Source organism: Momordica charantia (genome assembly GCF_013281855.1).
Source record: "Momordica charantia cultivar OHB3-1 chromosome 5 unlocalized genomic scaffold, Mcharantia_2.0 BLBB01000005.1, whole genome shotgun sequence".
NCBI classification, from domain to species: domain Eukaryota; kingdom Viridiplantae; phylum Streptophyta; class Magnoliopsida; order Cucurbitales; family Cucurbitaceae; genus Momordica; species Momordica charantia.
Window position 1 is genome coordinate 9,158,911 of NW_028275163.1, and position 27,869 is coordinate 9,186,779.

The 27,869-nt window shown below is 38.3% G+C and overlaps 2 protein-coding genes and 1 pseudogene across 2 annotated transcripts; 1 reads left to right on the plus strand and 2 right to left on the minus strand.

Annotated features, from left to right (window-relative positions):
* Positions 1 to 7,421: 7,421 nt before the first annotated feature.
* On the minus strand, positions 7,422 to 11,366 carry LOC148211253 (secreted RxLR effector protein 161 pseudogene; annotated as a pseudogene).
* A 6,960-nt stretch (positions 11,367 to 18,326) lies between these two features.
* LOC111025139 (EG45-like domain containing protein) lies at positions 18,327 to 20,715 on the minus strand. Its single transcript, XM_088123679.1, has 3 exons — positions 20,528 to 20,715; positions 19,511 to 19,784; positions 18,327 to 18,564 (listed from the first exon to the last, which is right to left on the minus strand). The coding sequence occupies exons 1-3, from the start codon at positions 20,640 to 20,642 to the stop codon at positions 18,558 to 18,560; spliced, it is 396 nt and encodes a 131-aa protein (XP_087979805.1). The 5' UTR covers positions 20,643 to 20,715; the 3' UTR covers positions 18,327 to 18,557.
* Positions 20,716 to 23,430: 2,715 nt separating this feature from the next.
* On the plus strand, positions 23,431 to 26,250 carry LOC148211254 (uncharacterized). Its single transcript, XM_088124345.1, has 4 exons — positions 23,431 to 23,630; positions 23,726 to 23,840; positions 24,194 to 25,300; positions 25,426 to 26,250. The coding sequence occupies exons 1-4, from the start codon at positions 23,431 to 23,433 to the stop codon at positions 26,248 to 26,250; spliced, it is 2,247 nt and encodes a 748-aa protein (XP_087980471.1).
* Positions 26,251 to 27,869: the final 1,619 nt, after the last annotated feature.

Below are 27,869 nucleotides of genomic sequence, written 5' to 3' on the forward strand. Positions count from 1 at the left end.
GAAAAAAAAGAAAAGAAAAAAGGGGAAAGAAATGGGAGGAAAACCTCAAGGTGGGAAGTGGGAGAGTGGTGAGTGGGGAAGTTGTGACTTCCCCACCACTCTTTCTCCCTTATAAAAAGAGAGGTTCTCCCCTACCATTGGCCCGGTTCACAGTTGTATGAATTTTGAAAACTCTAACAAACAACCTCTCTCTAAATCTCTCGATCCCTTTCTCAATTTTAAGATTGTTCCCACAAACCGAGACGATAGCAATTAAGACTTTGTGGTAGCATTGGTGTCTACATTGAAGAGGTGTCTTCAAAGGTATGTATCACTAACTTTCCTTTATTCATGCTTATATGTCTTTTCTTTGTTGTAATTCTAAGACAAGATTGAAGCACATGCGTTCGCGCGCTTCCGTTGCGGGATCCGATCCCTTCACACGAAGGTACGACCATTAACAGCAAGTCAATCCTTCACGAGTGCTCGTAACTCCAGTTAGGTCAAATTACCATTTTACCCCTGAGTTACATCTTGCTCATTAAATACTAATGCTCATCGAATGAACAACCCGGTTATAGTCCGACCAATAACCGAAAGTCCCTTTCGGGCTAGCGAGAGGGTGGGGCCCCTTGTTCAAGTCTCGAAGTCAGCTTGTAAGGAAACACTCATCTACTTCCTTAAAGTTGGGAAGGAGTAAATTTCATCTTGTGTAGTTATGTTTCCAGCTCCCCACTCGGTCTCGTCACCAAAATGGTAGGATTATTGAGTCGGCAACCTGGACCATTCTCACCCATACAAATCAAAAGACGATCCCTTATAGGCAGGAGTCTATAACTCGTTCAGGATTAAGATCGAGTTACCTGGTCATCCTATGAGATAACAATCTATTGACTAACGGTGTTAGAGCCAATGATTAATTATTTCGCGATCCGGTCTTATACAAACTCATTGTATAGGACACCTCGCCTCACATGTCTCTACATGAACGACTTGGATAAAGTCGTTTGTAACTATTACAAAGCGGGCCGTATTCATATTGTTACCAGGATAAGGTACCCAGCCAGCTTATCCATGTACTATAGACCATTTAGGTTATTATTGGAACATTATCCACTTGTATATCGAATATATACTATATATCAAATATATACACTTTATATTAAATATATACTATATATCAAATATATACACTATATATTAAATATATACTGTATATCAAATATATACTGTTCCAGTTACATTAAATAACTTCAAATTTCTATGCAATGATAATTTCAAGATGTCTAAAACATGAGGGGGTACAAGCCTATTTATAGGCTAAAGCCCATGACCTTTTTAAGAAAAATAACAAAATTAAAAAGAAAAATAAAAATGATAAATTCCTAAAATTTGAGAAACTTGCTTAAAACTGATAAAAGTTACTAAAAATTAAAAAGAATTAATCAAAATCAAATCCTTCAAAATATCTCCAAACAAAAAAAGAAAAACAATTTCTAAATTGTTTTAGAGTGGGCGGCAAGACAAGTTGGGGGCACCCTAGGGGCTGGCAGTGGCGTGCGTGCAGGGAGGTTGGCCCTGAGGTGGGTGCGTGCATGGGCAGTAGGGGGTGTGGTGTGCAGGCGTGGGCGGTAGGGGGCGTGTGCAGGCGGTAGGCAGCGTGCGGCTAATGGGCGAGCGATAGGGCGTGCAACATAGGCATGGGCGCACGGGCAGGGGCATGTGGCATGAACGGCAGGGCGTGCTTGCGAGGTTAGCAAGGCGTATGTGTGGGCGCGTGCAGGGGCACTGGCGGCGTGGGCGTGCAGGCGGGGGCGCAGGCAGTGCGCGCATGGGCGCTGGTGGCAGGCGTGGGCGTGCGGGCGCACGGGCATGCGGGGCAGGCGAGGCGTGCTGTAAGGTTAGCGCAACAAGGATGCGCGCGGCAAGAGGCGCGTGGGAGGTTGACTCGGCAGAGGCGCGTGCGCGCGTTGGCATGCGTTCAGGTGGCTTCTTGATGGGCTTGTCCTTGATGTGTAGCCAGTCATTTGACTTCTCCTCCATTCCTCGCTTCCTCTTGACCCTAGTAGGTTCTTCATTGACCTTTAAAATGGTCAAAATTTGTTGTTGGGTCCAATGAAGTCTCCTTTGTTTTGTGGGTCTGTCTTCAAGCCTATCCTCCTTGTTGGTGCAGGTGGAGTCTTGGAGCTCAGGGTCCATTATGATCACATTATCTCCTCATTCTCTATTTGGATTCTTCCTCGAATCAAGTGGTTTACCTACATCCAAACGAAGCAAGTTAGTCCAATGATAAGCATCTATAGTAGGACTATTGCCTTGATGAAGTTGAAAAACTTCATTTTCTTCCATCTTCTCAATAATCTCCACTTGGTCTCCATGTTGGTTCTTCTCTTGTTGCTCGACGTCTTGAGGTGTTCGGGATCTTTGAGTGGGCGGCTCAAACGAACTTTCTTGTTATTATTCTTCTTCTTCTTCAATCCTCCTCTCCAAGGGTGGTAATCTCCTTGGCATGACCTCGGGTGTATCTCCTCAATTTCCTGTAAAAACTCAACACTAAGTACTAGGCAAAGTATTTCTTCTATCTTGAGTTAGGAGATCATTACCTTCATGTAGATATAGAAGAAGCAATTGTGTAGCACATAGATCTCGCTCTATTTCATCTCTTCTAGCCATGAGGGTCATTGCTTTCTCTTTATGTTTAGGGGCATTCTCCTCATTTTTATTTTGAAGTTCAACAACTTCTTTCTTTTCGGCCTCCAACCTTCTTTCTTCCAATTTTAATTGATCAATATGTACTTCTTTAGGAGAAAGGGTTACAAGTGTGATTTTCTTACTTGATGTTCAAAAGAATATTTATTAAGAAAACCATCAAAACTTACATTCTTGTCAAATTGTCACGATCTCCTTAGCAAGAAATCACTAGCATGCATAGGTACGACATCACAAGTTACCTCATCTTTGTACTTACCTATGTTGAATGGAATTTGAACTTGCTTTTGGACCTTCACATCCCCACTATCATTTAACCATTGTAGGCTATAAGGCCGTGAGTGGGGTATGGTGGCTAATTTCAACCTCTCCACTACATCTTTACTAGCAACATTAGTACAACTCCCACTATCAATGATAAGACTATATGGGGTGGAGTTCACTATGCACCTAGTATGAAATAAGTTCTCTCTTTGTGCCTTTAAGGATTCTTCCCTATATTGCACATTGAGGTTCCTCCTAGCCACTAAGGCAATGTCAGAGTACTAATTGCCTTTTCCGAAGGCGCTGGGATTCATCTTCTGGTTGCGTGCGTCTTGAGGCACATTATGTCGCCACTTTGGTATCTCTTTTGTCATTATGTTGCATGCGTCTTGAGGCATATTTTTTTTGGTAGTGCGGCGCATCGCTTCGCCTCCGTGATGATGAGAGTCCTCTAATCCACTGTCCTTGGGAGGTTGATGTCCATGACCTCGGGTTCGGTGACGCTTGAGTCATGTAGGATTTCAACCATCACAGACTGAGGTAGATTCGTCTCACAATACGACGCTAGGCGAGCTAAGGTGTTGGCGTTCGCATTTTTGGAGCCCGAAACCTCTTCGATAGTGCATATTTTAAAAGACTTCAAGAGTGATCACACCTTTTGGAGGTACGAGGCCATTCGATCGTCCTGAGCTTGAAACTCCTGGTTGACCTGGTTAACCACCAATTGCGAGTCGTTGATGACACGAATGTGGCGGGCCCCCATTGATTTTGCTAGTCACAACCTTGCGATAAACGCCTCATACTCGACCTCGTTATTCGAAGCCCAAAACCTGAAGCGTAGGGCGTACTCGTGCCTCCTCTCCTCAGGGCTAGTCAGTAAGATTCCTGCTCTGGAACCATGCTCGTTTGCGGATCAGTCGGTGTGGAGGGTCCAGCGACCCGGCACGCTCCCTCGATCATCTCGGGCCATTGCCATCCTAAATCATGCTCACATAAGTTCAAGGGAGAAAACTTCAAAAGATGGCAACATAAGATGATCTTCTACCTTACCACCCTAAATCTTGCTCACATCCTAAAGGAGGTATGCCCAACTACTTCGCTAGAAGCAATCACTCCTAAAACTGAAGCTGCCAACCAAGCATGGTTACATTCAGACTTCCTATGTCGCAACTACATTCTGAGTTGCCTAGATGACACCTTGTATAATGTCTACTGCAATGCCTTTGATACTTCAAGGCAGTTGTGGAAGGCATTAGACAAGAAGTATAAGCTGGAAGATGTTGGTACTAAGAAATTCCTTGTTGGAAAATTCTTAGATTATAAAATGGTTGATACCAAGTTGGCAGTCAACCAGTTAGAAGAATTGCAAATTAGCATTAGTGATTTTCAAAGTGAAGGATTGGTCATTAATGAACCATTCCAAGTTGTTGCTTTGATTGAGAAATTACCTCCTGCTTGGAGAGAATTCAAATGTTATCTCAAACACAAGCGAAAGAGTTTTCCATGAAGAATCTTATTGTGAAACTCCGCATTGAAGAGGACAATAGAAAGGGAAACAAAGAGCCACGTAAAGTTGAAGCCAGTGATTATATTGCTGAAGCTTCAAGACGTCATCCCAAGAAGAATCAATCCAAGACAAAGAATGTGAATCTTGGGCCAGAGAATGACGCTAACAAGCGCATTTGTGCAATCTGCTGGGTTTGTGAAAAGAGTGGCCATATAGCTGCAAATTATAGAAACAAGAAGGGACAAACCTCCAACAACCAGGCCAACACTATGGAAGATGACAATTTAATTGATGTCATCTCTGAGGTAAATATGGCCTCTAACACTAAAGGTTGGTGGATTGATACTGGTGCTACTAAGCACGTCTGTGAGGACAAATCACTATTCACCACTTATGAGAAGCTAGATGACAGTGATAAACTGTACATGAGAAACACTTCAACAGCCTCAGTGGAAGACAGAGGAAAAGTCCTACTGAAATGGATTTTTGGAAAGATACTTACCCTCATTGATGTGTGGCATGTGCCAGAGATTTGAAAGAATCTTGTGTCAGGAGCTCTACTTAACAAAAATGAGTTCAAGCTTGTGTTTGAGTCAGATAAGTTTATTCTGACTAAGGCGTATGTATGTGGGAAAAGGCTATCTGAATGACGACATGTTTAAATTGAATGTACTGGCACAAATGCCCAAGAATAATAATAATAATAACAACTCTTTTGTTTATATTGTTGAGTTGTGTGATGTATGACATTCTAGATTAGGGTATGTCAATTATCATTCTTTACAAAGAATGATAAGTTTAGGACTATTGCCTAACTTTAACATTGATAATAGATACAAATGTGAAGCTTATGTTGAATCAAAGTTTTCTAGAAAGTCATTTTCGTCTGCGGAAAGAGTAATGAGTTACTTGATTTAATCCACAGTGATGTATGTGAAGGGATGTGAATCCCGGAGCGGAAGCGGATCTTTGTTGCTGATTTTTGGGACACAAAACCGAAATAGAAAGAAGGAAAAAACAAGGGAAACCAAATACCTTTGAAGAACTTTTCTTCTACGGTTTCCCACGAACACCACCACTACGTCTTCCTCGCTATCCTCTTGGGTTTCGGGATCGTGCTTGTGGTAGCACCTTGATCGAAGAGAGGGAGAGATTGAGAGAGTTCTTGAGAGAATTGGTGGATTTTTTTTTCTTTGGTTCTGTTCTGTAACCAACTATTCTTCCCATTCCCCAACTCTTGAAGAAGAAGAAGAAGGGTGACGTGGGGTAACTCCCCACGTCACAAAACCTACCACTCCCCTGCAATTTTTCAGGGGAGTTAATATTAATAATAATATTAATATATATATATATATAAAATATATAATAATAATTAAAAAATATATATAAAAATATATATATAATAATTAATATATATTATATAATTAATTAATCAAATTAATTAATATAATTAATTATTAATCCAATTAATAATTAATAAATATATATATACATAAATAATTAACACTTAATTATTTATTATAAAATTAGAATCATATTCTAAAACATTTCTCTCGTATAACCTATAGTTTTAATGTACATCTTATGCACATTATTTTTAACCTATAGTTTTAATATGAATCATATTCATATTAATTTTATTTGAATCTCATTCAAATAATATCTCTCATAATATATATTTTTAATTTACAATTAACTATATATTATAATGTATCAATATATATATAATCCCTTAAGTAATTTGAACAATTCAAATTCTTCCAAAAATTTGATCCTCGTTTTACCCGTTATGAGCTAGCAAGGGGACCTAATGAACCTACAGATCCGAAGCTCCAACGATGCAAGATTAATCGGTCAAACTCATTGACCGAGTTAATCTAGATTCGTTAACTACGGGTCATTCCACTAAAGACCCGCAGTTGCACTCTTCTCACTGCAGAATGTTTTCGTGTCCATGGATATACGACCATTAATGACGAGTCAATCCTTCACGAGTGTTCGTAACTCAAGTTGGGTCAAATTACCATTTTACCCCTGAGTTAAATCTTACTCCTTAAACACCACTGCTCTTCTAATGAACAACCCGGTTATGGTCCAACCAATAACCGGAAGTCCCTCTCGGCCAATGAGAGGGTGGGGCCCTTTGTTCAAGTCCCGGAGTCAGCATTTAAGGGAACACTCACCTACTCCCTAAAGTCGTGGAGGAGTGAATTCCATCTTGTGAAGTTATGTTTCCAGCTCCCCACTCGGTCTAGTCCCTAAAATGGTAGAAATGTTGAGTTGGCGACTCGGGCCACTCTCACCCATACAGATCAAAGGACGAGCCCTCACGGGCAGGAGTCCATAACTCACTCTGGATTGAGAATGAGTTGCCTGGTCATCCTAAGAAATAGCAATCTATTAGTTAACGGTGTTACATCAAAAGATTGTCTATTTCGCAGTCCGGTCTTATACAAACTCATTGTATAGGATACCCGTACTCGCATGTCTCCACACGAACGTCCTGGATCGAGTCGTTTGTAACCTTTACAGAGTGGGCCGTATCCATAGTGTTGCCAGGATAAGGTACCCAGCCTTATCCATATACTATAGACCTTTTAGGTTATTCACGGGACATTATCCATTCATATATCAGGGGTATATCAAATATATACCCCGTATATCAACTATATACCCAGTATATATACTGTCCCGATTACATCATAAATAACCTTGGATGTTTAGTTTATTAGATTTTGGACAATGCAAAGCTATGATTCAACAACAAAATTTATTGAATAAAACTTTATTAAATAGACATTTGTTTTTACAAAATACAAACTACGAGTTTAGGGCAACACACCCAACAAACTCCCACTTGAACTAAACTCGAGTGGGGTGTACATTATCATAAAGCAAAGGGAAAATACAATAAACTAGGGCATACACTATACCCAATTACATTTCTCCCACTTGCCCTAGACTAACTGTACAAAGCTCGTAAACCTAGACTTTCTAGATGGCCCTCAAACGCTTTAGCCGTGAGTGCCTTTGTAAAAGGATCAACAATATTGTGTTCTGTAGCGATCTTTGTGACAATCACATCTCCTCGCTGCACTATCTCCCGTATAAGGTGGTACTTCCTTTCGATGTGTTTGCCTCTCTTATGGCTTCGAGGTTCTTTAGAATTTGCCACAGCACCACTGTTATTACAATAAAGCGTGATGGGCAAGTTCATGTTTGGAACGACTTCCAAATCTGTCAAGAACTTTCTAAGCCAAACCGCCTCTTTTGCTGCTTCACAAGCCGCAACATATTCAGCCTCCATGGTGGAGTCTGCGATACATCCTTGTTTGATGCTTCGCCAAACTACCGTTCCTCCGTTAAGAGTAAATACTAACCCCGACGTGGATTTCCTTGAATCCTTGTCTGTTTGGAAGTCAGAGTCAGTGTATCTTGTAAGGATAAAATCCTTAGCGCCATACACGAGCTTGTAATCCCTCGTTCTCCGTAAATACTTGAGGATTCGTTTAACAGCAATCCAGTGATCATATCCTGGGTTGGATTGGTACCTGCTGACTATACCTACCGCATTGCAAATGTCAGGCCTAGTGCACAGCATAGCGTACATCAGGCTGCCCACTGCTGAAGCATAGGGTATACGTCTCATATCCTCAACTTTTTGAGGTGTCTTAGGACACTGTTACTTAGACAAATGAATTCCATGCCTGAAGGGTAATAAACCTTTCTTGGAATTCTGCATCGAATATCGAGCAAGATCTTGTCGATATAAGTTGCTTGAGACAGGGCTAACGTTCTGTTCTTGCGATCCCTTAGAATTTGGATGCCAAGAACATACTGAGCTTCTCCCAAATCCTTCATTTGGAACTCAGTCGCTAGCCACTTCTTTACGTCAGTAAGGTATCCTACATCATTCCCAATGAGTAGAATATCATCCACATACAACACTAAGAAGGCTACGGTGTTGTTGACGATCTTCTTGTATACACAAGGCTCATCAACGTTTTGGTCAAAACCATAAGATTGGATCGCAGTATCGAACCTTATGTTCAAGGATCGAGATGTTTGTTTTAGTCCATATATGGACCGTTTAAGTTTGCAAACCTTTTGCTCTTGACCTTGTTCTATGAACCCTTCGGGTTGAGACATATAAATAGTTTCTTCAAAATTGCCATTCAGAAAAGCAGTCTTGACGTCTATTTGCCATATCTCATAGTCATAATATGTGGCAATAGATAAAAGTATTCTAATAGACTTAATCATAGCTACAGGGGAGAAGGTTTCTTCCTAGTCCACTCCTTCCCTTTGTGTGTAGCCTTTTGCCACAAGTCTCGTCTTATAGGTCTGTACCTTTCTTCGGCGTCTCGTTTTCGCTTGTAGATCCATTTGCACCCTATAGGTTTTACCCCTTCAGGTTGATCTACAAGTTCCCAAACAGAATTGAAGTACATCGACTCCATTTCCAGGTCCATTGCTTTGACCCATTTGTCTTTGTCAATATTTTCCATTGCCTTCTTATAGGTCAATGGATCCTGGACTCCATCATCAGGTATGACAACTTGAGTTTCAGTTAAACCCACGTAGCGGTCAGGTTGTGACATAATCCTCCCACTACGTCGAGGCACCCTCAACACTTGAGGTGGATGTGACTGACGCGATGTGCTGGCTTCATCAACAACTCTTGTTGTAGTGCCTGTTTGATCAACAACTCTTGTTGACGTGTTTGTAGCCTCTTCGGAAATCTCGTTAATTACTACCTTACTTCGTGGTTTATGATCTCGAACATGACCTTCTTCTAAGAAAGTAGCATTTGTCGATACAAACACTCTGTTTTCTTTATGATCGAAGAAGAGACCACCTCTCGTCTCTTTAAGGTAACCTACGAATAGACATACTTTTGAACGAGGTTCCAGTTTCTTCGAGTTAGTCATGAGCACGTGTGTCGGGCATCCTCAAATGCGAAAGTGATGTAAACTAGGTTTACGACCCTTCCATAGCTCAAAGGGTGTTTCAGAAACACTCTTTGATGGAACTATGTTCAAAATATAAACTGCAGTCTCCATTGCATAACCCCAAAATGAGTTAGGCAACTGAGCATAGCTCATCATTAATCGAACCATGTCCAACAGGGTTCTGTTTCTCCTTTCTGATACACCGTTTTGTTGAGGTGTACCAGGGGCTGAGAGTTGAGACGTGATTCCATGTTCTAACATATAGTTCTGGAATCTCAAGTCCATATACTCTCCACCCCGATTTGATCGAAGTGTTTTAATGGTTTTACCTAATTGATTTTCAACTTCAGTCTTGTACTCCTTGAACTTTTCAAGGGCTTAAGACTTATGTTGCATTAGGTATAAATAACCATACCTTGAATAATCATCGATAAAAGAGATGAAGTATTCATACCCTCCTCGAGCTCTAATATTTATCGGACCACAAAGGTCTGAATGTATAAGTTCTAAGGACTCTTTGGCTTTATAACCTTTTCCAGTAAAAGGTCTTTTAGTCATTTTGCCTTCAAGACAAGACTCACATGGTGGTAAAGAATCGTATTCTAACTCACTTAGAATGTCATTCTTAACCAACCTCCTAATCCTATTGAGATTAATGTGACCTAATCTTAAGTGCCAAAGATAGGTATCTTCCTTTTGAGAAATTTTTTGCCTTTTATTTTGAGTTCTAGCATTTTTAAACAACTCGGTATTTAAAACTGCTTTAATTATGGTTGGTCTTAGCACATACAAGTTGTTTTCAAGCAAAGCAGAACAAATATTAACACCTTTTCTCGAAATGAACGCTTCATTCATATGAAAAGAAATTGAATACATATGTTCTAACAAACAAGAAATTGAAATTAAGTTCCTTTTAATTTTAGGAACAACGTACACATTATCTAATAATATATACATATTCTTGTTTGTAAACAACTTGAGCTCCCCTACCGCCACAGCTGAGACGATCTCTCCCGTTCCGACCTTGAGAGTTATCTCTCCAGCGTCAAGCTGCCTCTAGGAACTAATTCCCTGAAATGAAGAACAAAAGTGATTAGTGGCTCCTGAATCCAGTATCCAGGCGGAGTCATCATTCTCCACTAAACATGTTTCCAATACAAGTAAATCATATTTACCTTCGTTGGCTTTCTTCTTTTCGGCCAAGTACTTTGGGCAGTTGCGCTTCCAATGCCTGTCCATATTGCAGTGGAAACACTTTCCTTTCTCTGCAACCTTGACCTTGCCTTTCTGGGCAGCAGCAGTTGAGTCAGGTTTAGACCGCTTACCAGCAGCCTTCTTCTTCTTAAAAGTCTTACTTCCAGAAGAAGAGGGCGCAGATCTGGTTCCAGAGGACGATCATCTATTGAACCTCTTTGAGGTGACAACATTTGCCTCCCCTTCTTGTCCCTTACATTTCATAAGAGACTGGTAGGTCTGCAGCTCGTTTAGGAGCGTGGTAAAAGTGTACTCCAGCTTATTCATAACCGCATTGCTGCGGAATGGTAGGAAACTCTTCGGAAGAGATTCCAGAATGAAGCTGACCTGACTCTGCTCGTCTATGACGGCCTCGTTCGACTCAGCCACGTTGAAGTGGACCATCAGGTTGAGAACTTGTTCTCGTACTGAGGAGCCCTCCTTCATGCGGGAGTTGTAAATGAACTTAAGGGCTTCATGTCGAGCCTGTGAGAACGGTTGTCCAAACATGCTCTGCAGCGAGTCCATGATCTCCTTAGCGGTGATCGTGTCCTCGTGCTTCTTGGCAAGCACATCAGATATGCTCGCCAAGATGTAGACCTTGGCCTTGTCATTGGCCTTGATCCACCTTTCATAGGCGTTGCGCACCGCCACAGTGGCGTTAGGCGCAGGAGCTTGAGGACAATCCTCTTGCAAGACGAACCTAAGATCATCTATCATGAGAATATTGTTTAGGTTTGACTTCCATTGTTTGTAATTTTCGCCGTTAAGTCTTTGCGCGGCTAAGAGTGCAATAATAGAAGTAGACATGCTAAAAGTAAAAACAAATCTATATTAGTTTCATGCATTAGGCTTTTAAACCCAATCAAAATTTTAGCAAAAGTAATTAAGCACCCTAACAAAATTGTTTTGCAACGACGCTTCAGTGATTTAGAGCAACAACGACCATATGGCGGACAGGTACTCCTTCACTGAATTGAGACATTCTCAACTAAATTTTACACCAGAATAACTCTTATTCCTATAAATTTTAGTCATCGTTTATTTGGTCAAGAAATTGCTAACTAACTTAACAACTCCTCGTAAGTGTGACCAAACATTTTCAGACCTCAGAGGTCCACCCCAATATTCCTGCCGTAGGGAAGGAAAATATCGGAGCAAAACCTAAGAGACTCCTATCCATTTCTGGAGTTTGCCTTGGTTTTGATTTCCATACAATGAACCCTCCGTAGGGATGGTCGCTCCAGGACGACACGCAAGTCATGTATGAAACCTCACGGTGCAAACCAATGGCGGAGACCGTAGGATGTGTTGTCACACGTCCTTCTCCCACTTACTATGAACAGTATCTCCATTCACCTCGATATTGAACCATGCAAACACCTTCCGTAGGGAGGCCGCGCCCAGGGCGACACGAGGCCGAGCATGGAACTCACAGCGTGAATTTAAAAGAGAACGTGAGAGAGAGAGTAAAGTATGTTATATATACTTTGTATATCAAATATATACGTTGTATATTACATATTTTCTTTTGCTCCCACTTAGTATTCTAAGACTAGGGTATATTACTTAGATAAATCCCGGCTAAGTGAAATTAACTAAGTGAATTTTTAGTCGGCCCTATATAACTATTATATCAGAAGTTGTACAATAATGTTTTAGTTCGTTAAACACTTTGATAAACCAACGACATTATTGCTTGTATATAAAATATTGACTAATTCAACCCCTATGTTGGTTCCCAGGTAGAGGTGTTCCCTTACGGTCAGCGTAAATACCTCAACCTAGACAGAACCTTCCTTAGACAATGTTCCCTTATAGACAACATTTTATATTTAGTCTTTTATTATTTCATTTTAAACCTAGTTAAAACAAAATAAAAGACTACCCCATAATCACATTTGAAGATATAACCTAAGGTCTAATTAATTTTAAACCCCTTTAAAATTAATTAACTTAGATCTTATGTTTGCATGCAACTCTTTATTATAGATTTTAATTTCTATCTACCACATTTTATAACTCTTATAAAATTTAAGAAATTAAAACTATAAACATGCTTTGAAAGCATACATTAATATAACAATTATATTATCCAAAATAATGTCATGCTCAATGCAACTTTATTTTCATCTAATTAATACAACACTTATATTAATTATGAAAATAAAACATGCATTCATACATTATAACATTTATAACTATATGATGCATGACCATACATACATACTATATATCAAACGTACATATTATGCATGTAACCTATGGTGAGATTTTAAAACTATATGGCATACAATATGCTATATGATTTTAATTAAAATATACATTCATAATGCATAAAATAATTAAATAGCAAAGTTGGAACGATTTTTGGCACCCTAAGAAAACGAAATAATACAAAATAAAAAAACCGACTGCATCCGCCCTCGAACCGCGAAATGCTACACTCTTCGCGGGTGTGTTGCCCTAAAATAATTAAATAGCAAAGTTGGAACGGTTTTTGTATACTGTTGGGTGTGTTGCCCTAAACTCGTAGTTTGTATTTTGTAAAAACAAATGTCTATTTAATAAAGTTTTATTCAATAAATTTGTTGTTGAATCATAGCTTTGCATTGTCCAAAATCCAATAAACTAAACATCCAAGGTTATTTATGATGTAATCGGGACAGTATATATATACTGGGTATATAGTTGTTATACGGGGTATATATTTCATATACCCCTGATATATGAATGGATAATGTCCCGTGAATAACCTAAAGGGTCTATAGTATATGGATAAGGCTGGGTACCTTATCCTGGCAACACTATGGATACGGCCCACTCTGTAAAGGTTACAGACGACTTGATCCAGGTCGTTCGTGTGGAGACATGCGAGTAGGGGTATCCTATACAATGAGTTTGTATAAGACCGGACCACGAAATAGGCAATCTTTAGATGTAACACCGTTAACTAATAGGTTGCTATTTCTTAGGATGACCAGGCAACTCATTCTCAATCTTGAGTGAGTTATGGACTCCTACCCGTGAGGGCTCGTCCTTTGATTTGTATAGGTGAGAGTGGCCCGAGTCGCCGACTCAACATTCCTATCATTTTAGGGACGAGACCAAGTGGGGAGCTGGGAACATAACTTCACAAGATGGAATTCACTCCTCCCCAACTTTAGGGGAGTAGATGAGTATTCCCTTAAATGCTGACTCCGGGACTTGAACAAGGGGCCCCACCCTCTCATTGGACGAGAGGGACTTCCGGTTATTGGTTGGACCATAACCGAGTTGTTCATTAGAGGAGCAGTGGTGTTTAAGGAGTAAGATGTAACTCAGGGGTAAAACGGTAATTTGACCCAACTTGAGTTACGAATACTCGTGAAGGATTGACTCGTCATTAATGGTTGTATATCCATGGACACGAAAACATTCTGCAGTGAGAAGAGTACAACTGCGGGTCTTTAGTGGAATGACCCGTAGTTAACGAATCTAGATTAACTCGGTCAATGAGTTTGACCGATTAATCTTGCATCGTTGGAGCTTCGGATCTGTAGGTCCATTAGGTCCCCTTGCTAGCTCATAACGGGTAAAACGAGGATCAAGTTTTTGGAAAAATTTGAATTGTTCAAATTACTTAAGGGGTTATATGTATATTGATACATTATAATATATAGTTAATTATAAATTAAAACTATATATTGAGAGAAATTATTTAAATGAGATTCAAATAAAATTAATATGAATAAGATTCATATTAAAACTATAGGTTAAAAATAATGTGCATAAGATGTACATTAGAACTATAGGTTATACGAGAGAACTGTTATAGAATATGATTCTATTTTTGTGATAAATAATTAAGTGTTAATTATTTATTTGATTTATATATATATATTAATTATTAATTGGATTAATAATTATTTATTAATTAATAGGATTAATTAATAAATTAATTTTTATATTTTAATTATTATATATATATTAATTATTTATATATAAATATATATATATATATATTATTAATATTATTAATATTAATAATATTAAACTCCCCTGCAAAATTGCAGGGGAATGAGAGGTTTTGTGACGTGGGGAGTTACCCCACGTCACCCTTCTTCTTCTTCTTCAAGAGTTGGGGAATGTGAAGAATGGTAGGTTATAGAACAGAACCAAGAAAAAAAAAACCCACCAATTCTCTCAAGAACTCTTTCAATCTCTCCCTCTCTTCGATCAAGGTGCTACCACAAGCACGATCTCGAGACCCAAGAGGATAGCGAGGAAGACGTAGTGGTGGTGTTCGTGGGAAACCGTAGAAGAAAAGTTCTTCAAAGGTATTTGGTTTTCCTGTTTTTTTTCTTCTTTCTATTTTGGTTTTGTGTCCCAAAAATCAGCAACGAAGATCTGCTTCCGCTCCGGGATTCACATCCCTTCATATACATCGAGGGAAATGGGGCTAAAACGTATGAAATGAAGTATCTGGTGGTAACCTAACCTGGTTGACTGGAGATCCCAAGATCTAGATTCAATAGACAAACTGGCTGGATAATTCATAGTTGACACACTAAGAAACTTATAGTTTCTTCCCGTTTCTATAATGTTATGTGTGTAATCTGTTGATATTAAGGTCATATTGATATATTGATTACGAGAAAAGTAGTGGCAGAATACTCTTAATCAATAGCACCTATGTGAGATTTGGGTCGGTTCTATGAGAACTTTTCAAATAGCTTATGTTCTCTAAAGTTCTCATGAATTCAGGATCTTGTCCATGACCAAAATGGACACAACCGTATAGAACTCAAAGATAGAAAATAAGATATGTTTGATATTTGTTGTCTCAATTTATAATGAGAAGAATAGTTCCGAGCTAGTTTTCACTATTTCTTTGGTAAATTCGATAGATATTCACTAAGGAAGATTCAAGTCCAAAAGATTCCTCTCCTGATGCATAACTTATTTATTTGCTTTCAACGTCTTGGTCGTGTCTTGTCTGTCTCACTTTCTTTCATGTGGGGGATTGTTGGATTTAAAAGTGTGAAAGAAAGTGTAATTTAAAGAAACTTATTCACATATACGTTGTGAATATGTTTGTGGTTTTGTTTCTTTATTTTATTGCTTTCTTTAAATTTCTCAGTTATTTTCTGCTTATTCCTGTGGTAGAAGTAGGGGATTTTTTCCTAACAAGTGGTTTCAGAGCTTTAGGTTTGTAGTTTCTAGAATTTCTGAGTATGCTCTGTGGTTGCAGAATTGTCTGAACTTCCACATCAGAAAAGATTTCTTGAAACGAGCTACGGTTCTGTGAATAGTGTGGATTGTTCACTATTTGTAGATTTGCTAGGAGTGTGAAGCAGATGTGTCATTCTTTATGAGTCCAGTGAAGATTGACGTGGAGAAATTTGACGGAAGGATCAACTTTGACTTGTGGCAAGTGCAAGTCAAGGATGTGCTGATACAATCTGGGTTACACAAGGCGTTGAAGGGAAGACCGAGTGAAGGTGCTTCGGAAAAACTAAGCGGTGATGGTGGTCCAATGGAGTCCAGTGGTGGTTCCAGCAGAGGTTCTAAGAAGTCTAGCATGAGTGATGAAGATTGGGAGGAAATGGATTTGAGAGCTGCAAGCGCGATACAAACAAGTTTGGCTAAGAATATTCTTGCGAATGTGCATGGAATTTCGACAGCCAAAGAACTTTGGGAGAAGCTCGAAGCGTTGTATCAGGCAAAGGGCATCTCAAATCGGCTGTACCTGAAGGAGCAGTTTCACACGCTGCAAATGGAGGAAGGTATGAAAATTTCAGATCACCTGAGTAATCTCAATAGCATCATCTTTGAGCTAGAGGCGATCGAAGTGAAGATAGATGACGAAGATAAAGCACTCAGGCTCATCTTATCACTTCCACCTTCTTATGAACACATGAAGCCGATCTTGATGTATGGGAAGGATACTTTGAATTTTGCTGAGGTTACTAGTAAACTCTTGTTAGAGGAAAGAAGGTTGAAGAGTGAAGGGCGTATTTCACATGAAGATTCGGTACTGGTAGCTCGCAATTGGAAGAAAAAGAAAGACTCCGTACAAAAGAAAGCTTGTTGCTGGGGATGGGGACAGTCTGGACACATGAAGAAAGATTGTCCCAACAGAGCCGGTTCGTCAAAGGGCTTTGGGCGGGATGCTGACAATGTTTCTCTCATCAGGGGAGACGATGATCATATCCTTTGAAGAGAGAGAGAATTCATCCTCATGGTATGTCTCCTTTACCATGATAGAGGATGTGATGTTAACGGTTCCACAAGTTTACACATGGGCATTGACTTGCCGGTTATGCAAGGTGTGTGTGGTGGAAGTTATGTCGATGGCTGAAAAACTTCCAAGTGAGCCAAGTAGGTGGAAGTTGCACCATAAATCTCAGCAGGATTTATCGACATGTGACGAGGAAGAAAACTCTTGGAAGGCGACATTCCAAGTGATCTACTTTTATGGTGGAGTAGGCTATAGTTCTCTGAATTGAGAATTATGATTGTCGGTCAAGACAATGGGTGCAGTAGAAGCTGTGAACTTTTTTCAATATCTTGCCAAGGTGGAATTTGTTGGGTTTTGGCAAAATATTGGAATTAAAGTTGTCCCACATTGGAAGAATACAAGGATGGTCTCCATGTGCTAGAAGTTGTCTCACATCGGAAAAGTACAAGGAGGAGATGTGTTTCAACTACTATAAAAGGAGCTCATGGTCTTGGGTTTTAATCATCCCAATTGAAATACTTTAAGCCTGATATACTAGCTCTAGTTAACTGAGCGGTATTTGCTTTGAAAGAGTGTTTTGTGTAATTGGGGTCGGGGAGAGAACTCTGTGTGATTGTAATAATTTTTCACATAGTGGATTTTTCTTTGTGGGCCGTGGTTTTTTCTCCGGTTTGGAGTTTTTCCACATTAATTCTTGTGTTTCTTTATTTTATTGCTTTCTTTAAATTTCTCAGTTATTTTCTGCTTATTCCTGTGGTAGAAGTAGGGAATTTTTTCCCAACAGTATCCTGCTGAAACAATCGCTGTAGTTTGCTAGCAATTTGTGCAGAGCGAATAATTGTCTTCAGTTTACACATACAACGTATATTTACCCAACAACTCGTACCTAAGAAGATGGGAAACGCCACACGATGCTCAATCGAGGTAACAAAGGCATTGTACTCAGAACCAAGACCTTTCAAAATATATGATATATATGGTCATTGAGAGAAACGGGCTCACCAATTGAGGAGAGCTTGTCAGCGACCTCTTTGATCTTGGCCAAAAATTGTGGAACCGATAACCCATCCTTCATGATATTTTGGATTTGTAGCTTTAAGTCGAGAAGGCAAGATGCTGAGGTTGATTCGTAGACACGGCGCAAAGATTCCCCAAATATTATGAGCAGTGGAGAAGGATATAATTTCTCTAATTTTTTCTCATGTGAGAGAAGAATTTAACCAAGACATCACAATACGATTGTATTGCTGCCAAGTTGATAATTCTGGGTTTGATTGGTGGTGGAGATTATCAAGAACTTCAAGAGGCGAAGAAATGGTTCCATTTATAAAACCTCCTAAAACATATTCCATTTCTAGTTCGAAAAACATTGAAAACGAGAAATAGAAAACGGAAACAACAAATGAGAACGTTACCAAACAGACTCTGAATAACTTAGGGTTTCAAATTAAGCATTGGATTATCAGAAATGTATATTCAAATTATATTTAATGAGCAACAAACATAGTCATATGGGCCATAAGGGCTCCTGTTCTTTAATATTTTTGAGTAACATAGAAATACATTTTTATTTGGTTGTAAATATAAGATAAAGTACATGGAAAATGTCCAATTTCCATCCTTGCTCGTTATTAGCTAGTCACCACCAACGGCTGATATTGCCTCATCAGACGACCTACGAACAAGTTCTTTAGACCCTGCAAAATAATCCCACAGGAAAAAAAAATAATGGCGTTTAATGACAAAGCTTACCTGAAGAAGAGAGATCATATCAATGATAATTTTACAGGATTATGAGAAATCATAACATATAAGTTGTATGTGATTACGGTTTCTGAGGACTTATTTGATTTTCATTTTTCATTTTTTTATTCTTATCTCTCTTTTATGAAAAAGAAAAATAAGATTATGTTTAGTAACTATTTTTTGTATTTTGTTCTTTTTTTTATTATTGATAAATGAAACAAAAATTTTGTTTGGGTATCATTTCTTGTCCTTTATTATTGTTCTCAAATATTAAATTGAAAAAAAAAATTACATGAAAATTAATTAAAAAAATATGTTATATTTATTATACATTTTATAAGTAAAAGATGGATAAGATTATGTTTTCATTTATGTATTTGAAAAACTAAAAAGAGAATTGAAACACGAAATAGTTGTATAAAAAAAATTGTATACAGTTTTGGAACGTCCCTAGAGAAACGATAAATATGAATAGTTACCAAACCTATTAGGTTGCAAGAATAAAGTCGAACTGAGTAGTTTAGGGCTTTTTTTGGTAACGTTATCATTCTTTGATTCTTGTTTCTAATTTGAGTATTTACAACTATTTAAGTTTCATGTTTTTCATCTTTTAGAAAACGTTTCTAAAATCGTATAAAACTTTTAGAAAAAGAAAGGAAAAAAACAAGTTACTCGTTTTTTTTGTTATTATTATTATTATTTTCCTTTCTTGTTCTCATTTCCAACAAAATCAATTTTTTTTTTAAGTTTATCTTTTTTTTTTTCTATAAAAGCCATTAGATGGGCCAGTTGGCTTCATCGAAAAAAGAAAAAAAAAAATAAAAAATGAGAATGTTGTCAAACGAAACCGTAACTTATAATAACATATAATAAGAACGAATTTAGAAGGGAGCTTACTGAGTAAATTCAATGTTGATTCTTCCAGCGTCAGGGTTGGCAATAATAGAGAAAGCTTCCTGGGAGAGATCAATGGTGGATGTGCAAGCAGGAGATGGGCAGCGATCAACAACCTTCACAGTCACACTGTTGCCTGTGCATGCCTGAACTGAGTTTGTTGAGCTTGTGCATCTCACACTGTACATTCTCCCACACGCTGCCCCGTTGTTATATATCCCGTCCCCTGCTGCCGCTATCATCGTCCCTTGCTCCTCGAAACCGAAACATGCAGAAGCTATATTTGGACATACCACGAGTATTAAGCTTATGAGTTTAGGAGTAATTTAGTATGATATTTTCAATCGCAACCCATCGATTCAACTTTTTGAATCTAGGGATAATGGGAATATATGTTTTAATCAGTCTTTTCAGCATTTTTTTTCCAAATTAAACCAAGTAGTGTGTTTAAAAATTAAAGTTTCAAATCAGTCATTTATGTTTTAATATTTTAAAACTATACTTTTTATAGGTTGGCAAATATGGTTAAGGTATTGACTAATGATAAGCCCTCTATGACATGATATACTCAGTGAGCTGATTAACCGTAGAACCATTCAAAGAGAGTAAAAGTCTACCAAATTCTTAAAAATTTAGAGGAGGAATTATAAAGTTTCCAATATTATGTGATCTAAATTCCTCCCTCAAATTCTTGTGACTTTGAGAATGCGATCAAAGTCATGCACTGGCTAAATAATTAAGGAGAAGATTATAGACATATAGATGATGGAACAATTAACTCCATCGATAATGAGATCTTTTGAGTGAAACTAAAAACAAAGTTGTGAGGATTATGCCTACCGCCGACAGTATCATACCATTGTACATATACTTTGAGTATTTGGAGTACCGTTGTATTTAATATTATCAAGCATTATATCACGTAAGTTTATCATCGGTTAATTCTAACATGGATAAAAAAAATTCTAAATATAAGGGACTAAATTGAAACTTTGAAGAAAGTTTGTGTGATATACTCACGAACGTAAGGGGGAGTGTAGAAAGTTGCAGTGCCTGTTTCAGCATGAGCAGAATACGACACAAAGCTTAGCACCAAACTCACCACTACAGTAAACTTCATAATCACTGCTTCCATTATTTGATTTCTTCACTTTGTAAAATTAAAATTCTATTTGGTTATGGAGAGAACCCCAAAATGAGCTCCCTAATTTATAAAATTATGTAACACAAATTAAAGCCTTTGTTATTATTGCATTGCAGTCCTAACACGCTATGTTCTAAAGTAAACAAATTTAAATTTTCTCTCTCTTCCAAATTGGCACGCAACCGGAAAGAGACTGGAGAAGATGTGAGATTTTTTGTTTATTGGAAGCATTCAACGACCGCCAAGTCCGGTCGCCGGTCAGCCCAACTTGTTTGAATCTTCTTGGTGTGGCTTGGAATTTTTTGTTTAAGAGATTTCCATCCCTCATTAACTTCTTATTTTTATTTACGAAAGAGTTGAAAAAAAAAACTAATAGTATGTTTGACACGTTATCTTCTTTGTTTCGTGTTAGAAAACGAAACATAAGTGTGTTTGGCAATTACTTTTTTTAGTACAACAACATATTCAAATTCAATTGATTGAAAATATATATTTTTACCAATTGAGAACTATATTTAGGTTGAGTAGTAACTTTTTTTCCCCTCAAATATTATATTTTAAAAAAAAATGTTCACCTGAAAATTTGTTTTAAAAACTAAAGCATTGAAAATTTGTTATTATATGTATATATTTTGATAAATCATTAACAAAATGATAAAATAAAGCTTTTATTTGTGTGTTTATCAAATAAGTAAGTAAATAAATAAACCAGTAGGATACTTAGAGAGACCAAAAACGAGAGCCATCCGGTAATGTTCTCTTTTAACTCTTAGAAACATTATCATTTAGTATCCATTCAATCTTATTTTTCATTCCTTATTTCTAAGAAACGTTTCAAAAATTGTGTACAAATTTTAGAAAGAATACAATCAAATTTTGTGTTCATGTTATTTTTATTTTTTTTAAAACATAGATAAAATATTATTTCATCAATTTTGTCTTACATAATACATAATAAATATCAACAAAATAAATATAACATAAAATCTGGAATAATTTAATTTTCAAATAAAGTTTTTACCTGTTTTATTTGAAATGGTAGAGAAAAGAAAATAATAATAAAAATATCAAATATGTTTCTTTTTCATTTTCCAGTGACGAAAATAAGAAGAAATTATTATATGCAATATTTTTTTTGATTGAAAAAGTGAAAACGACCAACAATAACGTTATTGTCTTCGAAAGAAATGAACAAAAATGTTACCTTAAAAGAAGGGAAACAAGTCTTTCGGATTTGGCACTGTAATCTTGAATACGTGTGCAAAATAATTTATAACTTTCGTTGAAATTTCTTCTCACCAATTTAAATGAGTAAGTTTATTTACAATATGGTAGAACTTTCATGTGTCCAATCATCACAAAAATTGCTTCACGGAACGTCCAAAAGATTGAGCGGGATGCGTTTTCTTGACTTCTACAATTTTGACGTCATTTTTAGATTTTTCTTATAGTCATATAATTTTTAAATATCAAACATAGTTATTTAACATATTGGAATTATATATTCTATAATTCTTCTCCCTTGTTTTTCTTAATATAACCTCATATTTAAATTAATTTTTAAGGTATCACTTGGATGGAGATTTAGAAAAATCAATTATACTGAAATATATATTTTTTTTAAATTACTCATTCTTCCATCACTCCCAAACACACATTAATAGAAACACAACTATATATCTCTTATAGAATAAGACATTTTGGTTGGAAGCAAAAATAAGTCGCGAGAGTTTATTCCAAAACTAGACAATATCACATCATTTGTATAAATATAGAGGTTTTGTTGTCCACAGGTGGTATCAGGCTCATGCCCTAGGTTTAGTTGTGTCACTGGAATCCTCTATGGGTTATAAAAGTTGAAGGACGGACAAAATTGATAAAAACCGATCAAAACGGTTGGTCATTGGCGGAAAATTGACTCAATTGACCTGAAAAAGTTTCCATTTTGCTCAAATGACCTAAATTATAAAAATTGACTCAACTGACCAAATTTTAACTTTTCTGACATTTCAGAGAGTTGTAATTACGAATATACCCCCAAATGAATTGAACTACAACAAATCTGCCGGTGAATCACGTATGTTGGTGTAATTAAAACCATGGGCGAGTCCCTCTTCTTGTCCCTTTGAATCCACAAGTACCGGCGGAGGACCAAGAAATTACCCGACCCCGTCCACTTGATTCATGGCCATGAATTTATTAAAGTACCACCAACTTAATAATTCCCCACCAAATTTTTGTACTATCATTTATTATATACCCACACGTTCTCACCGAGTGCAGAGAATAAAAGTATGTTTCAGTCCGTATTGTCCAGAAGCACATCTTTCACGTGGTTTTGAAGAACTTTCATACATTTTCCAACATTTTTCATATCTTGAATCCATTAAAAGAAGTCAATTTTTCATCTCTGACACCTTGAACGAGGTTAGTTTTTTATTGGTTCATAATATTGTTTTCGATTCGTCTAGAATATGATGTATTTAGTTGGAGTAAATGAAATTTCTGAATTTTTCAGTATTTTTGTGGGTAAAAGAAGTTACGTAAGTCAATGATTCATGGCCGTGTTTATTCGTTTAATGGTCATGGTCAATGGTTTTATGATTAACGGTCGTGGTTTTAGGTCGATTGCATATACATAACCTTGATCAGCTGACGACCATGGTCCATTTTGTCGATTCGTGACCGGGGTGTTTATGACCACGGGCGTGGTTGTGTGATTAATGGCCGTGGTAACATGTTACCTCGGCCGTGGTTCTTAATTGTTTGATTCATGGCCATGGTTGCAAATTTCCTCGGCCGTGGTTGTGTGATTAATGGCCTTGGTAGCATGTTCCTTCGCCGTGGTCCTTTATTATTTGATTCACGGTCGTGGTTGCAAATTCCCTCGGCCGTGGTGCTTATCGTCTGTTTCATGGCCGTTGTGACATGTTCCCGGGGTCGTGGTCCTCTAATGTTCGATTATGTGCCCCCACTCGTGTTTGTGCTTTATATTATGGTCGTGTCTGAAACTAACACGATCGTGGTAACTTTGATTACTTATTACTTGTGTGTTATTATTATTCTCCATGTAGGATGCATCGACTATTTGTGATATATGGTGGCAAGTGGAACGAGGCTGGTACGGTGTACGAAGGTGGCGTCATGGGTGAGCTAGATGTTGATGAAACAATAACATATGCCAACCTAGTAAGTGTCTTGCACATGATTACTAGAATTGATCCTGACCAATTTGATCTTATTGTACAGTGCGTATATAGATTTTATTTTCGGTATGAAGTCTCGAACTATCTAATATTTGATGACAGCAGTTTGAGATTCTATTTGAATGGCCCTCCTGATCCGTCACAAGTACCCTTGTACGTAACCGTCGTACCTAAAACATCATATGGTAGTAGGAGCAGGAGAGGAAATAATTTTTTCGAAACCCAAACATCGTCTTCATTCCATACTACCAAAAGCAGAATGATCCATGTTTTGGCCGTTCTATTTCTATTGACTCTCCTCTGGATGATGTCGGTCTTCCCTCATTTGTCCCACAGATTACACCATTAGCCGATAACGTTATCCCATGTAACCTAGACGACGACGAATCTCCATATTATGGTCAACTGTACGAGAACGAGGTTGAGTACGAATTTCAGAGTGATGATGAGTATGATTATGACGAATATCGTACCGAAGATGGGGTTGAGGACGATGGTGGGAATGGATATGACAATGGGGAGGAGGATGAATATCATACTGAGGATGTGCTTGACGAACATTATGAGAATGAAGGTCAACATGTTCATGAGTCGCATACAGTGAGTGGGAATGCACCTTATCAAACAGTTGAAGAAGTTGTTTCACGTCCGATGCAGAATATCATAACTGGCAATGGGTCCGACTTCATAGGTGAAATTGATGTTAAGGGTATTTTCCGTTCGAAGGAAGAACTACGCTTCAATCTGTCTGTGCTAGCTATGAAGTTGAATTTCGAATTTAAAGTTAAAAAATCGACGAAGACATTGTTCACTGTTGGATGTACCGAGCAAGGTTGCAAATGGGGTTTGCGTGCAAAGAGTATCCAAGGTGGTGACTCATTCATCATTTCGAAGTTTAATGATGTTCACAAGTGCAAACGTGAAGTACTGAACCATGACCACAGGCAAGCTCGGAGTTGGGTGGTTGGTCAGTTAGTGAAGTCCAATCTGGAGGATGTCAGCCGCCAGTACATACCTAAAGACATTATTAACGACATGAGAAAGAACTATGGGGTGAACATTAGATATGAAAAGGAATGGCGGACGAAAAATGTTGCCTTGAATCTGCTAATGGGGTCACCTAAGCATTCATATAATTTGTTACGCAAATATGGTGAAGCATTGAAGGCTGTTAATGCAGGCACTGTTTTTGGAGTGGAACTGGAGGAAGATAAATATTTTAAGTACGCGTTCATGGCCCTAGGTTGCTGTATTAGAGGGTTCTTCAGTTGTATCCGCCCAGTGTTGGTCATAGATGGTGCACATCTCAAGGGTAAATATAGAGATGTTATTCTTATTGCTTCTTCTGTTGATGACAACAATCAAATATATCCTTTTGCCTTTGGACTTGTCGATCAAGAGAGTGATCAATCATGGACTTGGTTTCTGACATGGTCAAGACGTGTATTGGAGAAGTCGATGGGTTATTATTCGTATCTGATCGACATGTGTACATTACAAAATCTGTTAGGTAGGTCTTTCCACAAGCTCATGGAATATGCATGCAACACTTGTCTACGAACCTGAAGGACAAGTTCAAGGATGATGCCATGCAAGAAATGTTCATATTAGCGGCAAAGGCTTGCCGGAAATCAGAGTTCAGATACTATTTCTCCCAACTAGCAGGATTTCCAGAGATCCAGCGATACTTAGAAGGAATTGGTTTTGAAAAATGGACTCGTGCATTTCAACTGGGTTTGAGGTATGACCAAATGACATCTAATATTGAGGAGTCTATGAATGCAGTCCTTGTCCATGCACGTTCTCTGCCAGTCACTGCACTTCTGGAACATGCTCGTGCACTTTTACAACGCTGGTTTTACGAGAGGCGAACATACGCATCCAGTCGCGAAACCATTCTCACTGACTACGGTGAGAATAAGATGCGTATTGTAGAGAACCTCTCTCGTACTCACTCCATCACACCCATTGACCATCACGAGTTGGAGGTTAGCGATGGACTAAAAAGGGTGCGTGAGAATTTAAATGCAAGGACCTGTGGATGTAAAGAGTTTGACTACTTTCAGCTTCCTTGCTCCCACGCTATTGCAGCGGCCACCTATCGGAACGTGAACAAGTACACACTATGCTCACCTGCATATACTCTTCAAACTCTCATTAACGCATATGCCGAACCTGTTTACCCTCTCGGCGATGAGGAGGATTGGATATTACCTGATGACTTCGTCGACCGTATAGTGGAGCCCCCAAGATATGTTCCGCGCGTTGGTCGACGTCAAACTGTACTAATTTCATCTGCTGGGGAGACCCGCCAAGTCCACAAATGCGGTCGGTGTGGCAACATGGGTCATAATAGAAAAACATGCCGCCAACCACTTAGAACTATAGATTGAGACATGTAAAACATTAATTGAACTAGTAACCTATTTTGGCAAATGTTGTACTCTTATCTATTATTCGACAGAACCAATTGATATATTTTTCATTACTCAGCAGACTAAATCGGTTGAAATTGTTGGAACCAAACGAATGTTGTGCTCTTTTCTGGAAAATTTAACGGCCGTGAGTTTATCGATCACGGCCGTGGTTGTGGTTTAGATAAACGGCCTTTAATTTCAAAACCACGACCATGAATTCTCAACACTACGACCTTTAATTTCGAAACCACGTACATGAATTCTCAACACCACGGCCTTTAATTTCGAAACCACGACCTTCAATTTCTGAACCACGTACATGAATTCTCAACACCACGACCTTCAATTTCTGAACCACGGCCATGAATTCTCAACACTACGACCTTTAATTTCGAAACCACGACGTTCAATTTCTGAACCACGTACATGAATTCTCAACACCACGACCTTTAATTTCTGAACCACGGCCATGAATTCTCAACACTACGGCCTTTAATTTCGAAACCACGGCCTTCAATTTCTGAACCACGTACATGAATTCTCAACACCACGGCCTTTAATTTCGAAACCACGGCCATGAATTCTCAACACTACGGCCTTTAATTTTGAAACCACGACCTTCAATTTCTTAACCACGTACATGAATTCTCAACACCACGGCCTTTAATTTATGAACCACGACCTTTAATTTTGAAGCCACGGCCATGAATTGATATATTTTGGCCATGAAGTATCTCAACCACGGCCTTCAATTCTATCCAACACGGTCGTGAATTTCTTCATCACGGCCTTGAATTATTGACACCATGTCTGTGAATTATGAATATTTCGGCCGTGGTTCCTGCATTGTTTTGAATAACTTCTTACTCAAGTTGTTTGTCATCACCCGTGCCTGCTTTTATCTTAACAGTTCCAAATGCAGTATATGAACAACATTCATATATTTAAAAAATGCATTAAACTGTATATGATTCAAAGAATAAAAACATTCAAATATACAAAAATAGTATTTAACTATTACAAATGTACTATTCATACGATACATTTGTTCGCCCAAAGCTGAACGACAAATTACCGCCTAAAGAATGACATCCTAGACTGTGTTAAGGCATCTAAGCTAGAGGCAGTTGCATCATACTCAAAAAATTTAACACAAAATATACCACAGTCACCGTCGCCTTCCTGTTGGGATGCTGATACGACTCTATGGATTCGCCATGGTGTGAGTGGTATATTCGACTTGTTTAGCTGAACTCCGGCCCTGCAGATCAGTGCTGGGATAATAGTTATCATCGGCTTCAGGGCCTCTTCCAACTTAGGAAGTGGTGTTAAGGACATAAAGGAGTCTCACACGATGACCTCACCCTCGTCGAAGTCGATGCATATCATTACCCAGTGCATTCCACCGATATTGTACGGTAGATAAATGGCATCGACATCCATCCAGCGTTGCTCGTAGTCCGAGTGAGTGCCATCGATGTAGTTGAGTAGAGTCTTCGCTTTTCCCTCCCAATCATAGTCTGTTGCAACCCTCGAAGCAATGGCGCTATGAGATTGCATGCAGGCATAGACACCATTCGTACGTCTGAGGAAGT

Excerpts from the sequence above, each read along its gene's own strand:
- LOC111025139 (XM_088123679.1), bottom strand. The coding sequence starts at position 20,642 with ATGGAAGCAGTGATTATGAAGTTTACTGTAGTGGTGAGTTTGGTGCTA. Across the intron at positions 19,785-20,527 it reads CTACACTCCCCCTTACGTTC|CTTCTGCATGTTTCGGTTTC; the intron begins GTGAGTATATCA and ends GTCCAAATATAG.
- LOC148211254 (XM_088124345.1), top strand. The coding sequence starts at position 23,431 with ATGGTTGCAAATTTCCTCGGCCGTGGTTGTGTGATTAATGGCCTTGGT. Across the intron at positions 23,631-23,725 it reads GATTATGTGCCCCCACTCGT|GATGCATCGACTATTTGTGA; the intron begins GTTTGTGCTTTA and ends TTCTCCATGTAG. Across the intron at positions 23,841-24,193 it reads CAATAACATATGCCAACCTA|ATTACACCATTAGCCGATAA; the intron begins GTAAGTGTCTTG and ends TTTGTCCCACAG.